This window comes from Kryptolebias marmoratus, linkage group LG12 (genome assembly GCF_001649575.2).
Source record: "Kryptolebias marmoratus isolate JLee-2015 linkage group LG12, ASM164957v2, whole genome shotgun sequence".
NCBI lineage: Eukaryota > Metazoa > Chordata > Actinopteri > Cyprinodontiformes > Rivulidae > Kryptolebias > Kryptolebias marmoratus.
Window position 1 is genome coordinate 13,053,180 of NC_051441.1, and position 12,047 is coordinate 13,065,226.

Sequence of the window (12,047 nt, forward strand, 5' to 3'; positions counted from 1 at the left end):
ATGCAGAGGGAGAAGAGCTTTGAGAAACAGGAGATTTATTCAAAAAGAGGGTTTTAAGCTCAAGTTTGCAATTTGTTTTTCTTTTTTTTAAATAATGAAAGGTTTCATAGCTGATGCACAGTGTACTTTATACATCATTAAAATCTTAGAAGGCGTGATGATTTTTTAGATAACATATATAATACATTTGATCTTTTTCGTGCAGATAGTTTTAAAAGAAAACCTATCTGACATATGAGTTTTTAGATCAAAATGTGTGGTGTGCACTTTTACAGCTGTAAATGGCAAGGACATTCACTTGCAGAAATGAGGAGTGTCATATATTTGGTGTTTTCTGCATTTGGAACAATTTGACAAATAGGAAGCAATACTTCCGAAATTCAGACTTAAGTCAAAACCTGAGCTTCATAAATAAGAAATAAAAATGGACCCATAATGGCTCAGCTGGAAGACAGATGTTATATACTGTGTAAAAAGATGACCAACAGTAGAGGGCAACCGTGATGAATGGTAAAGTTGACAGCTTCTGTCAGGTTTGTGTTCTTCATTTAAGTTAAAAAAGCAGCAAATAACATCACTCAGACATGTCTGTCCTGTTCTTTGTTTCAGACTACAGTGTGTTGCTGCAGAACCAGTGAATACCCACAAGGTGGAGGTGAAAAATAAGATTAAACCAGTTTTTACTGATGATCTTTTTTTTTTTATCTTTCTCTCATTTTGAACATGTATTTTCTTCATTACATGACAGTTTTCAATTCTTCACACAATGTAAAAATTTTGAAAATAAGTCAAATTAATTTCTGCCAATGTTTTTTTTTTGTCTCATGAAAGTGTTTGACAAGAAGCAACTTGACTTCCCTTCTTGATTTTTGAAGCATTTCTCTTATTTGAAAGGCATACCTTTTGCGACACGTTGTTTCATTCTGTAAAATTATTTTTTGCTTTGACACGTAAAATGTTGTTGTTATTGTTATTTATTCAAAGAGAGAGAAGGAGGGTATGAGTTTTTCATTCTTCCATGAGACTGTACGCGTTTTGTTTATACGTGTTTTGTTCAGGGTAACCGTAGCGACTGGCTAGGAACCATTTGTTTCTAGTTAAAGTTTCCTATCGAACCGACTGGCCAATAGAACCAATCGCCCCCCGGTTGAATCTTGTCTGCAGTTGTGGATTAGCTACCGACATGTTTCATTTAATGTTCTGAAATACCTGAATTTTTTTAATTTGTTCTTCGTTTCACACATAGGTGAGTGAACTCAAGGTTATAATATTCTAGTTGGGGTAAAGCTGAGCAAAGCCAGCAGACGTTTTGAGTTGTCAATGCTAGTCGTTTTAGCAACAGGAGCTAACGTTACAATACAACCAAAATTGGAGACGTTTTATTATTTTGTTCAGTGTTTTACAAAACTATATTGTTACAATGAACAACTCATTTCTAGTCATTTAATTTAAATTTTAAGTCATTTTGATGCTCTCCGTCGTTCTATTGAATTTATAAGAGCAGTGTTTGTGCATTTTATGCTATTTCTTCTCCTGTCAGACAATACGTAATGATTACACAAGAATCACTTTAATCATTTTTGTCATATATTTTTATTATATGATTTCTTCTTTTTTGAAGTGAACCTAACTAAACTGAAGCAGCTGTTGAGAAATTTAGACGTGAATCAACCATGACTTCTCTGGTAAGTCGACATCTTCACTATTTTTGTTACATTAACCAACTTTTAGGCATTTGGTTTGTTCCATTAACGCGATGTTTGAATTAAATGCCAGCATAAGCAATCTAAATATGATCCATCTGGATTACAGAAAGGAAAAGTAAAATTTACTCATTTTTTAATAGGGAAGCAGCAGTTCTTCAGCCACTGAGTACACTGTGAGAGTGCCCAAGTAAGTAGATTGTTTATTAAACTACAAGTTAACATAAATGTGAGTAGTATTGTTTTTTTGCATTAATCATAATCTCATGATGATTTCTTTCCCCAACCTTGATTGGGGTAAAGGTGTCATAATCGTATAATATTTTTGATTGTATCTTTGTTCTATTTACTTGTAGAAATACCAGCAAGAAATACAATATAATGGCATTCAACTCAGGGGACAGAGTCAACTGCTCAACCTGGACACAGGTAGACTTCATTTCTCTGTATAAGTGGCTTTTAAAGTAAATTAGAGAAATATAATAGGCTATAATGATAAAGAACAGGTAATTCAGCTCCTTCTGCACTTTTTTTTATTTTTACTGTTTCCCTTCCTTCCCAGGCTCGTATGGAAAGAGACATGAGCGCTCGGCGGATATATGGGGAGGAGGAGACGCCGGAAAGTGGCGCGGGCAGCGAGTTTGGAAAGAAACAGCGTGAGGAAGCTCGGCGGAAGAAGTTTGGTATTGTGACGCGTGAGTTCAAGGCAGAGGATCAGCCATGGATTTTAAAGGTCAATGGCAAAGCTGGCAAGAGGTGAGGAAAGAGGGTCTTTTTTTGTGATTTATTTATACTTTTACTAACTTTACAGATTGTTTTTTTAGAATTACTTGAGGGTGTAAAGGCAGAATTAAAGTGTACTGTTTCATAATTAGAAAGAGGTTTGAAATTGTTTGTGTCCTCGATACGCTTTTAAACCATGTTACATAAAGTTTTTTTATTTGCTGATTTCATTATTTTGGTCAGATACTTTACATTTTCTGATAATTAAATTAAAGGCAAACAACAAATTTTACAATGTCTAAAAGATTTTTATCACTAAAGTGCCTTCTGAAGCACTTCTGTATCATGAGGAGCCTTATGCAGCCCTAATGAATCTTGCCTGATTGTTTCTGTCAGGTTCAAAGGAGTGAAGAAGGGCGGCGTCACAGAAAATGCGTCCTACTACATTTTCACGCAGTGTCCTGATGGAGCCTTTGAGGCTTTTCCTGTTCACGGGTGGTACAACTTTACACAACAGGCGAAGCATCGAACTCTGACGGCTGAAGAAGCTGAAGAAGAGTGGGGCAGGTGAGGAAAACAATAAGGAAGGATGTGTGTGTGTTTAAAAGTACATTTAAAATACGTGCTTTCATGAAAAACTCAGTTTTTTTTTTACCATTTTCTTGTTTGCAGGCGGAACAAGGTGGTTAACCACTTCAGCATTATGCTTCAGAGACGTCTGCGGGAGCAGGAGCGTGGCGATGACGATGAAGATGAGACAGAAAAGTCTGGGAAGAAGAAAAAGAAGGGGGGTGGGAGAGGGGGTGACCTGCTCATTCACGATCTGGAAGATGACCTGGAGATGAGCAGTGACGACAGTGATAGCAGCATGGGAGACGGTAAGGAGAAAGAAACTGGAGGTACCATAAATTATCTTAACTTTTTTTTTAACTACTTGGCTTTTCTTTTGCATTTGTCAGATGGAGAAAGCAAGGCAAAAACAAAGAAAGCGACAGGGAAAGGGAAAACAAAGAAAAAGAAGCGAAAGGGCAGTGACAATGAGGCCCTTGAGGACAGCGATGATGGGGACCAAGAGGGTCTAGAAGTGGATTATATGTCAGATGAAAGCAGGTCAGAGCACAAAGATTCCTTCCTACATGGATGTTAAACCTAACCTCAACACCTGCCTTGATTTAACTCCTTACTTCATGAGCACAGTCTTACTTACATATCCATCCGAGTTCTTGTGCTGTTCAGAGTGAAGAATCTTGGATATTTTGCCCATACAGACAATGACAGTACTTTTCATTGCAAAAGGAAGAGTGAATGAAGCTGATACTAAGTTCAAGTCCACCACAGAGCATTTCTGTCTTAATTAGGACAAGGCAAGGACCACTGACCGTACAAACACCATCCAAAGTAACTCACATTTGAAAGTAATCAACACATTTTTTACAATTCCTCCGAGATGGCAGCAAAAATCTACCAGATATAGGTACTTATTGTAGAACCTTATACCCAGAATAGACAAAGAACCGTGCCAGAGCCATCACTTTTACAGATTAATCATCATCAAGTGTGTTTTCAGATGCATTCTGAAAAAGAAATGCTTCTTCTCATGTTGTAATTGTGAGCCATGGCTTTTGTTGGGGAGTCTCTGAAACTAGGCCAAGAGAGGAGCACAATGTGATGATGCTTGTGCGAGTGTTTTTGTATTTTTCATTTGGAAATAATTTTTTTTTGTGTTCATTTGTTATTTTCACTGTCCATCATCAGCTCAGAAGAAGAGCCAACAAATGAAAAACCCACCAAAGAAGAGGAGCACCCAAAAGGTTGGTACAGTTTAGGATTCAGTATAGGAGAAAAAATATCATATTATATATGATTAATAGTAATATTTGCCAGGCAGGAATTTTTGTGAGTGTCTGTTTTTTACATTCATCCTTTTTACGTCGGTTTCTCCCTGAATGCGAAATCTTTTTGTAGGGATTGATGAGGCATCAGAGAGCGAAGAAGAAAGTGAAGAGGAGAAACAGAATGAGGATGAAGCAAAAGAGGAAGAAGAGGAGGAGGAAGGGAAAAAAACTCCAGTCCAAATGGAAAAGAAGAAGAAAAAAGGTGCACGCTTTAAAAAGATTGAGTTTCTTTCTTTATTTTTTTTATGTCAGTTTTAGAATTACAAGCCAATGTCAAAAGTTGCAATGGTATAAAAAAAATCAAAAGCACATTTTACTTTGTTCTGTGGGTTTTTATGTCTCAGAGAGCAGCGGCGAGTCGGAGAGCTCAGATGACAGTGACATCGAGGGAGAGACGGCCTCTGCTTTATTCATGGTAGTCTGTGTGTCTGTGGCTGAGAAACTGAATATTTATAAATTATTATTCATAAATTACTGGTTATTTACTGATCAGGTTTACTGACAATAGTTGTGTCCATGAGTATTTGGAAGAATTATGAATGAATGGAGGGAAATGTTTCTACATTTTTCGCTACACGCTTCCTTTTATTGATATTTGCAGAAGAAGCGAACGCCTCCGAAACGCGCCGGTGGCCGCGGCTCAGCAGGCAGCTCCAGGACAGGAAGTCGTCCCGGGACGCCGTCGATAGACTCTGCCTCCACCTCCAACACCCTGCGTGCTGCCGCCAGCAAGCTGGAGCAAGGTGTGCTTTTATAAACACACGTACTCTAGATCTGAAACCAGAAACCTGACAACTAAATCTGTTTCATGATCCTGTTGAAGAGCAACTCGTTGTCTTTTGTTCAACAAAACAACCCTTTTTCTTCAGGGAAGAGACAGGGTGCTGCAACAGATTCGCCATCAGCCAAGAGGCTGAAGATGGAGCCCAACACTCAGAGTCCTGCTCCCTCTGGGAAGAGCACGCCTCAACCCCCGTCAGGCAAATCCACCCCCAGCTCCAGGTACTGTCTGCCTCTGAGACATCGCTGCACACTTTACCAAGTTTTTGGAACTTTATACTAAATCATGTGACTGCACTGTGATGAATCACATCAGTGTTGTTGCTGATATTGAAATTCATGGGTTGAACATTCAGTCTCATTCAGCTGCTGACATGCAGTCAATTATTTAAAGTTTTATAATGTTGCATCTTAAAGGAACTCATTGCAAACGATGACATCAAAACCAAAAAGCTTATCCTGAACTGTATCAGATGATGCAGTTCGAAATAGTTTACTCCAGAAGTTTTCCAGATTTGATATAAAATTCTAAACTGCAGGTAAACAAAGCACTCAGCTGAGTCACATGATTCACCTCCATGAGTCTGGTTGTAGTCTGTGTAGCTAAACAGATATTACAGAGAAGTGTAGAGTCTCAAAGAAGACGTTTAGGTGGAAATATAAGAGCGAGTCTGCTGCTAAACGCAAAAGGAAAAAGAAAGATCGAGTAAGACAGTTGTCAAGAATAAATATTGGACTTGACTTGACCTTGACTTTGACTTAACAAATCTGAGCATAAATATGTGCCAATACATCAGAATTGTCAGGCTTCTCCATCCCAAACAGATCTTCTACGGACGTCACTATTGCTGAGCTATTTTCAGCCCCTTTGGCTGTTTCCGTATGTAAAACATTGTATGTTATAGTTGGCAGTCGTTCGCAAATTTTGCTTACAAATTTTTAATTTATGAACACATTAACCATCAGTTTTTGGGGAAAAAAAACAATTTACAAAGGTGACATTAAGATCCATATAACTACAGTGTGTAATTATCAAAACTAAGTGTGAGAGAGTGTTTCTGTTTCATCGTTCTCCGCCCTACAGTGACGTGCAGCTGACTGAGGAGGCGGTCCGCCGCTACCTGATCCGCAAACCGATGACCACCAAAGACCTGCTGAAGAAGTTCCAGACCAAGCGCACGGGTCTGAGCAGCGAGCAGACGGTCAACGTGCTGGCGCAGATCCTGAAGCGCCTCAATCCGGAGCGCAAGAACGTCAACGACAAAATGCACTTCTACCTCACGGAGTAACCGCGCGGCCGGCGGGGGGGGGTGGAAGGGGGGCGAAGGAAGGTTTGATGTTCTTCTTCGACACTTGGAGGGGTTTGAGGTAACAAAGGATCAGAAGCCGGAACTGTTTTTACAGATCGTAGTTCAGAAAGGATTTTGTTGAACATTCGGAATTTGGTTTAGTCTGAACTCAGCGTGAGGAACACGATGTTGGCTCTGAGTGAAAAACATTGTTTTTGGTATTTGTGTGCTAACAGTTTAGCTTAGAACTCAAATAAAATGATAAAATACTTCTTTTTTTCTGAGTTTGAACCTTTTTATAATAAAATTTAAAACAAACACATCTTTAACTCATGTTTGACTTTTATCATACTTGTTTTCTGGGAAGAAAAGTCATTAGTCACCATCGGGACTTAGTAAACAACTTTTCACTTTTAAAATTGTTTTATAGATTTATTGTTGAATAATATAGAATAAGCCTTAATATTATAGAAAAGAGATTAAAGGTCTTTATTCAGACTGTTAACCAGAGTAAAAGGAGCTCCAAACTACTCAAACAAGGAGACGGGATGTTAAATTTAATAATAAACTCGTCATAAATCAGCTAAGTATGTCGAAGAACTGCAAAAATCAAACAGGTTACTTTCCCGCACTGCCGGATTAGGCAAATATTCTTTCAAATAGCTCATTTGTTTATGTAGATGGGTGTCTTGTTGTGATCAGGGCTGTTTGCTATCGTTACCAAGATTTGATTTGGTGACTCATCAGTTCCAACACGTGATCAGTGTGATTACAGAACACGGGCTGTTTGTAAAACCATTTGGCACCTATAAGTTAAGATTTTCTGCTAAAATGGCTGCATCGTTGTTTCACCTTCAGAAGGTAAAAGTTCAGTCAGAGTCACTTTGATGGCGGTCGAAATTGTCCAATTAATGTGTTTTTCTCTATGACCTCTTTAAAGAACAAAAATCTGTAATTTTACCAGAATGCTGCCAAATTTTTATATGTAAAAGATGGAAACTCCAATTAACTTTCAATTTTAGCACCTTGAATGGCAACTTTGTGTGAAACATAGACATTGGAAATTATTTTATGAAATTAGTCAAGTTTACAAAGATTCTAAGTGAATAGCAATACTCAGGCTGCCTGCATTGTTTGATGCTTGTTAATCACAGGCCAGCCAAGACTTAGTCTTTTATTTTACTCTGAAAAGAGACATAATTTGACAAAACACCAGGTTTTAGCAGAAAAATGCTCTAACAGTGGGGAGATCATAAACTCAGTGAAATTATTCATTTTTTTCTCCAGATAAGTTGTTTCTTGCAAGTCATCTTTGAAAGCACTAATTGTTTTTAGTTTTTCCATGGAATAAGGATAAAAGCCTAACCACCAAGCAAATATTTTCTGTAAATTTACAAGAAATGTTTGCATTTAAGACACCATGAAAAGTATCACTAAAACAAAACCAGATCGGGACGAAGAAAATTCTGTGATATGTTTTTAATGAGAGCTCAAGTATCTGTGTGCACAAAAAGGGCACAGCTGTGAGGTATGTTTCCTTTTATTATTACTCCTTTAACAATCATCAGATGTAAAAGAACAGCAGTGTATCATTTACACACTGAACTGAGATGTAAATGCATCCCAGACCTCTCTCATTTCTAGCAGCGTGTGACTGAAGTAGTTCCCATTGAGTCTGTATTATAAGAACAGAAATGTGCCAAAATACACAACTTAGAATCTAAGGACCTTCCATACAGGTTTTTGCCAATCCAACATGTGCAAAAAAATATATCTAAAAGCAGTGCATTTCGATTCAAATGTTTGTTCGACCACTGATCTTTAAAGGTATTTAAAGTGTTATCGTTTACCGAGAAATACATTCTGCTGGTTCTGCCAGAGCAGACTCGGTGGCTTTGAGATCTCAGAGCAGATCGTTGGCACGGTCTTCCCAGCTCAACTCATATTCAGTTCTCATCCGAGCTGAGACGGGGCGCGTGTTAGACGGGACGATTCCGACAGATGACGGAGATCCGACGCTGGCGAGGCACTCTTGTTCCGCTGAACACGGACTCCTCATCTCTGAGAATCTCGTGAGTGAAGTCGTATCTGGCCTGGTCCCTGTGCCAGGGGTAAACAGGACAGGACGAAAGAGTATTATAGTACATACTGGGATACTGTTTAGTATCAGCACACTTCACAAGGAAATATGCACGTGCACTAGTTGCTTTACCGTTAAAACTTTAATCAAAACCAAAACAAATTAGCCCAGTGTGGGAACATTTCTAAGCACAACCAATTAAATGGAACAATTTCTTAGTTTAAACATTTGATATTTTCTATGTAACATTCTGAATAAAATACAAATTTACAGAATTTGCAAATTATTGCTTTTTGTTTTTATTCACATTTTACACATCGTTCCATCGTTTGTTTTTTGTTTTTTTTTGCATTTCTGGTTGTATATTAGACAAGAAAAGGAAAGCGTTTACTGAACCTCATTATGTAGAGAGAGCGCCGAGACAGCAGCAGGTCCAGCCACTCGTGGGGGGCATCCTCCTTCACTAAACGCATGACGCTGTCTGACAAAAGACTCAAGCCCGCAATGGTGCTGCCACAAAACTGGAAAACATTAAGACAAAAACAGATAAGAGTACGGCTCACGAAGATGCCACAACGCGACAAATCGAAGCGAGACGTCTACCTTCACGCTGTCGATGTGTGGCTTGATGTAGCCAGCTTTGTCCAAATCTAGAACATGTACTGGGCCAAGAAGAGGACCGCTGTCGAGGAACGCCACAGATCGGACACGATTCAGGATTTCTTCACATGCTGGTCCCCACCTCAGCCGCTCGGTCTCTCTGTAGCCATGAATTGCCTGGATTCGGACAAGGCAGCACAGCACAATTAATAAAGCACTATTGTCAAATCAAAATATGCCTACAATTAAAAAAAGGGCACACATACAGTCAGAATAAGTTTCTTAAACTGGGACCACAGAAGTAGTGGTGGTGTTGGGGATACTAGGGACTAATGTGGAGTAAAACAATCAGGATTTATAAGGGAATAAAAACTAAATATTTTTAAAACATTGAAATTAAACTTTAAATATTTTGTGTTTCATTGCTCATGTATTAACAGTCATTAACTATAATGCAGTCTACAACATAATATGTTTTGTTTATTTACACTATAATATTGTTTATTTACGCTATAATAGTGTTATTATGGAAACTGACTTACATCGTCCCAGTGGTCGAACTCGTAGCGTTTCTTCTTCAGTACTGGTTCCAGCTCCTGCAGGAAGGCAGCTTCCTCTTCCTCGGTGATGAAGGCCGTCCTCACCTCCACCTGCGAGCCGAGGCTCCGCACCAGCTCCGGGCTGGACCCCGCTATCGCCTCACCTGGGAGAGGCAGCAGGCCGCCGCAGGCGTGGGAGCTCCGACGGCAGAGGTGACCGGCTGCTTTACAGGTTCGTCTGAGCGCCGAGAACAACACTTTCATCCTCCTGTACAAACCTAAAATTACTCGAACGTCCCGCACGGTCCTGTTTACCTTCGGCGGCTTTTTGGTTTGGCTAGCAAGGGTCAGGTCGTCGTGTCAGGCGCCATGATGAACCGCAATGCACTGTGGGAGGAGTAGTTCTCTAGCAGGAAAACACGCTGACGGTTGATTTAGTCAGACATGTTGTTTTGATACTAAATGACGCTGTATTTAGGGAGACAAAGTAAAATAATTGGGCAGATATTTTATCTTCCTACCTAGCAATACTATAATACACTTAGTCAGCTGAGCGTATGAGCGTCTTCTTCTGGCCCAGGGGGTTGCCAGATAGGAAATAACGACTATCATACTTTCGTCGTAAAACTATCGTATTTTTTTCCAAAACTGTCGTATTGTAGCTGAACGAAAATATCTTAACAATAGTATATATTTTTTAACTATACGTCATTTGAGTAAACCCTAAAACTATCGTATAAATGCGACAATTATTGTATATCTGGCAACACTAAAGCCCATAACAGATATCGACAGGTGACGAAGTTGTAGTTCTTCACTGTCAACACTAGATGGCAGTGAACACCGATAATTGTGACTCTCGTTAAATGTGTGTCGAGTTCAAAACGTTCTGACCGGAAGTGCTAATTAAGGCGTTTGTAGCAATTGGATTTATGAATTTATGATCAGTTTATGATATTTTCTAAAATTACTATATTTAATAAAAGTTACACTTAAAGAATAAGTTTAGTGATTGAATATAACATTGACATTGTTGAGTGAAAATAATATAAACATACATTTGATTTTATTGTTCTGAAAAAAAAACAACAGTAACGTAATTTTTTAAAGATTATAAAGACATTTTAAATTAAAGGCCTAGCATTCCTTGAAGGAATGCTTATGGCCATGCTCATGCCAGTTTTATATCAACTTATGAAAAATGACAGACATGTAGGCATTTTGGTCAAACCTTAAAACTAACGTTATGTGCAATCTTAATGTTGTGAAATGTCGGGTTCAGAGCATGTATTGGGAATGACTACTTGGTGAGAGTTTAATTAAAATCCATCCAATGGTTCACGAGATATTTTGCTTACAAACAAGGTCAACAAATTTTAGGCAAAGATGTCATGCAATAAGTAGCACTTCAAATATGTGTTCTTAATGACTCTCTGAAACAATTACATCGACTTTTAGCACATAATTTGTAAATATGATTAAATTATAGACATTTTTGTGTTTTCTAAGGTCAAATAAGGTCAAATAAGCATTGGAGAATAGTCTCAGCTCCTTTCACAGCAAAGTTTAAGTCAATATTTGTAAAACTGATCAGGTTAGGTCAAGATAAGTTGGTTGTGGTGGCCATCTTGAATTGAGTCAACTCCTTAATCAATCCGTTGCAGATGTACACGCGAAGATTACTTTCTGGAAGTTGAATTGAAATTTGTCAAGTGGTTCATACTATATTTTGCTAACAGACAGACACATGAACATTCATTTGCACACACATACAGAGATGTGGGAAAAAATATTAGACAATTGACCAAAAAAAATTAAAACCTTGCAACTTCAACCAGTAAATGCAGAAGAAATGCGACAAAATAATAATAATAAAAAGAAATTCGGTAGTTTCCATTTTCTGTGTCTAATATCTGGTCATAAAGAATACCACATGTAAAATGAGTGTATGCTTTTTATATAGTATTGGCAGAAGAAGAAGAAAAGCCTACAAGAATAAAAAGAAGAGTTCTGGGGGAAAACCTGTCAGGGACGTCATACTGCTGAAGGATCACCAGCTTGTTGCCCCTCTTTGCTTTGTTTGAAACCAAAGCCTTTTACGGTGAGTTGCAGACACACGAAGACGGTGAGGCATCTCATATAAAATAAATCAGGTGGGAAAAGGTCACCACTGAAAAGGAGCCTGGAGGAGACAGATTTTGTCGTTGTTATATAAACATGATAAAACTGCAGTTATTTAAAAAAATATATACAAAACTGAAACTTCAGCAAATATGTCTACTGCAGTGACGTGCGGTGAGGTTCATGGTTGGTGAGGCACTGAGAGTCAGATTTACAAATATATAAATCCAAAAGGGTAGCTTATTCAATTGGCTACTGGTTATTTCATATCTCATGAGCATTCTTCACTCTCTCTCTCTCTCTCTCTCTCTCTCTCT

General features: G+C 38.4%; 3 protein-coding genes across 3 annotated transcripts in view; 2 read left to right on the forward strand and 1 right to left on the reverse strand.

Annotated features, from left to right (window-relative positions):
* mapk8ip3 (mitogen-activated protein kinase 8 interacting protein 3) overlaps positions 1-12,047 on the forward strand; it is a gene marked incomplete in the record, with an annotated part of 1,049,817 nt that overhangs the window by 483,949 nt on the left and 553,821 nt on the right.
* On the forward strand, positions 1,088-6,712 carry gtf2f1 (general transcription factor IIF, polypeptide 1). Its single transcript, XM_017421764.2, has 14 exons — positions 1,088-1,246; positions 1,622-1,685; positions 1,847-1,893; positions 2,060-2,132; positions 2,266-2,459; positions 2,823-2,993; positions 3,099-3,304; positions 3,386-3,536; positions 4,182-4,237; positions 4,392-4,523; positions 4,666-4,736; positions 4,923-5,064; positions 5,191-5,323; positions 6,186-6,712. Exons 2-14 carry the CDS (start codon positions 1,674-1,676, stop codon positions 6,388-6,390), a joined length of 1,593 nt encoding a protein of 530 aa, XP_017277253.1. The 5' UTR covers positions 1,088-1,246; positions 1,622-1,673; the 3' UTR covers positions 6,391-6,712.
* alkbh7 (alkB homolog 7) lies at positions 7,855-10,008 on the reverse strand. The gene is made up of 4 exons (XM_017421791.3): positions 9,613-10,008; positions 9,074-9,247; positions 8,867-8,991; positions 7,855-8,490 (listed from the first exon to the last, which is right to left on the reverse strand). The coding sequence occupies exons 1-4, from the start codon at positions 9,871-9,873 to the stop codon at positions 8,370-8,372; spliced, it is 681 nt and encodes a 226-aa protein (XP_017277280.1). The 5' UTR covers positions 9,874-10,008; the 3' UTR covers positions 7,855-8,369.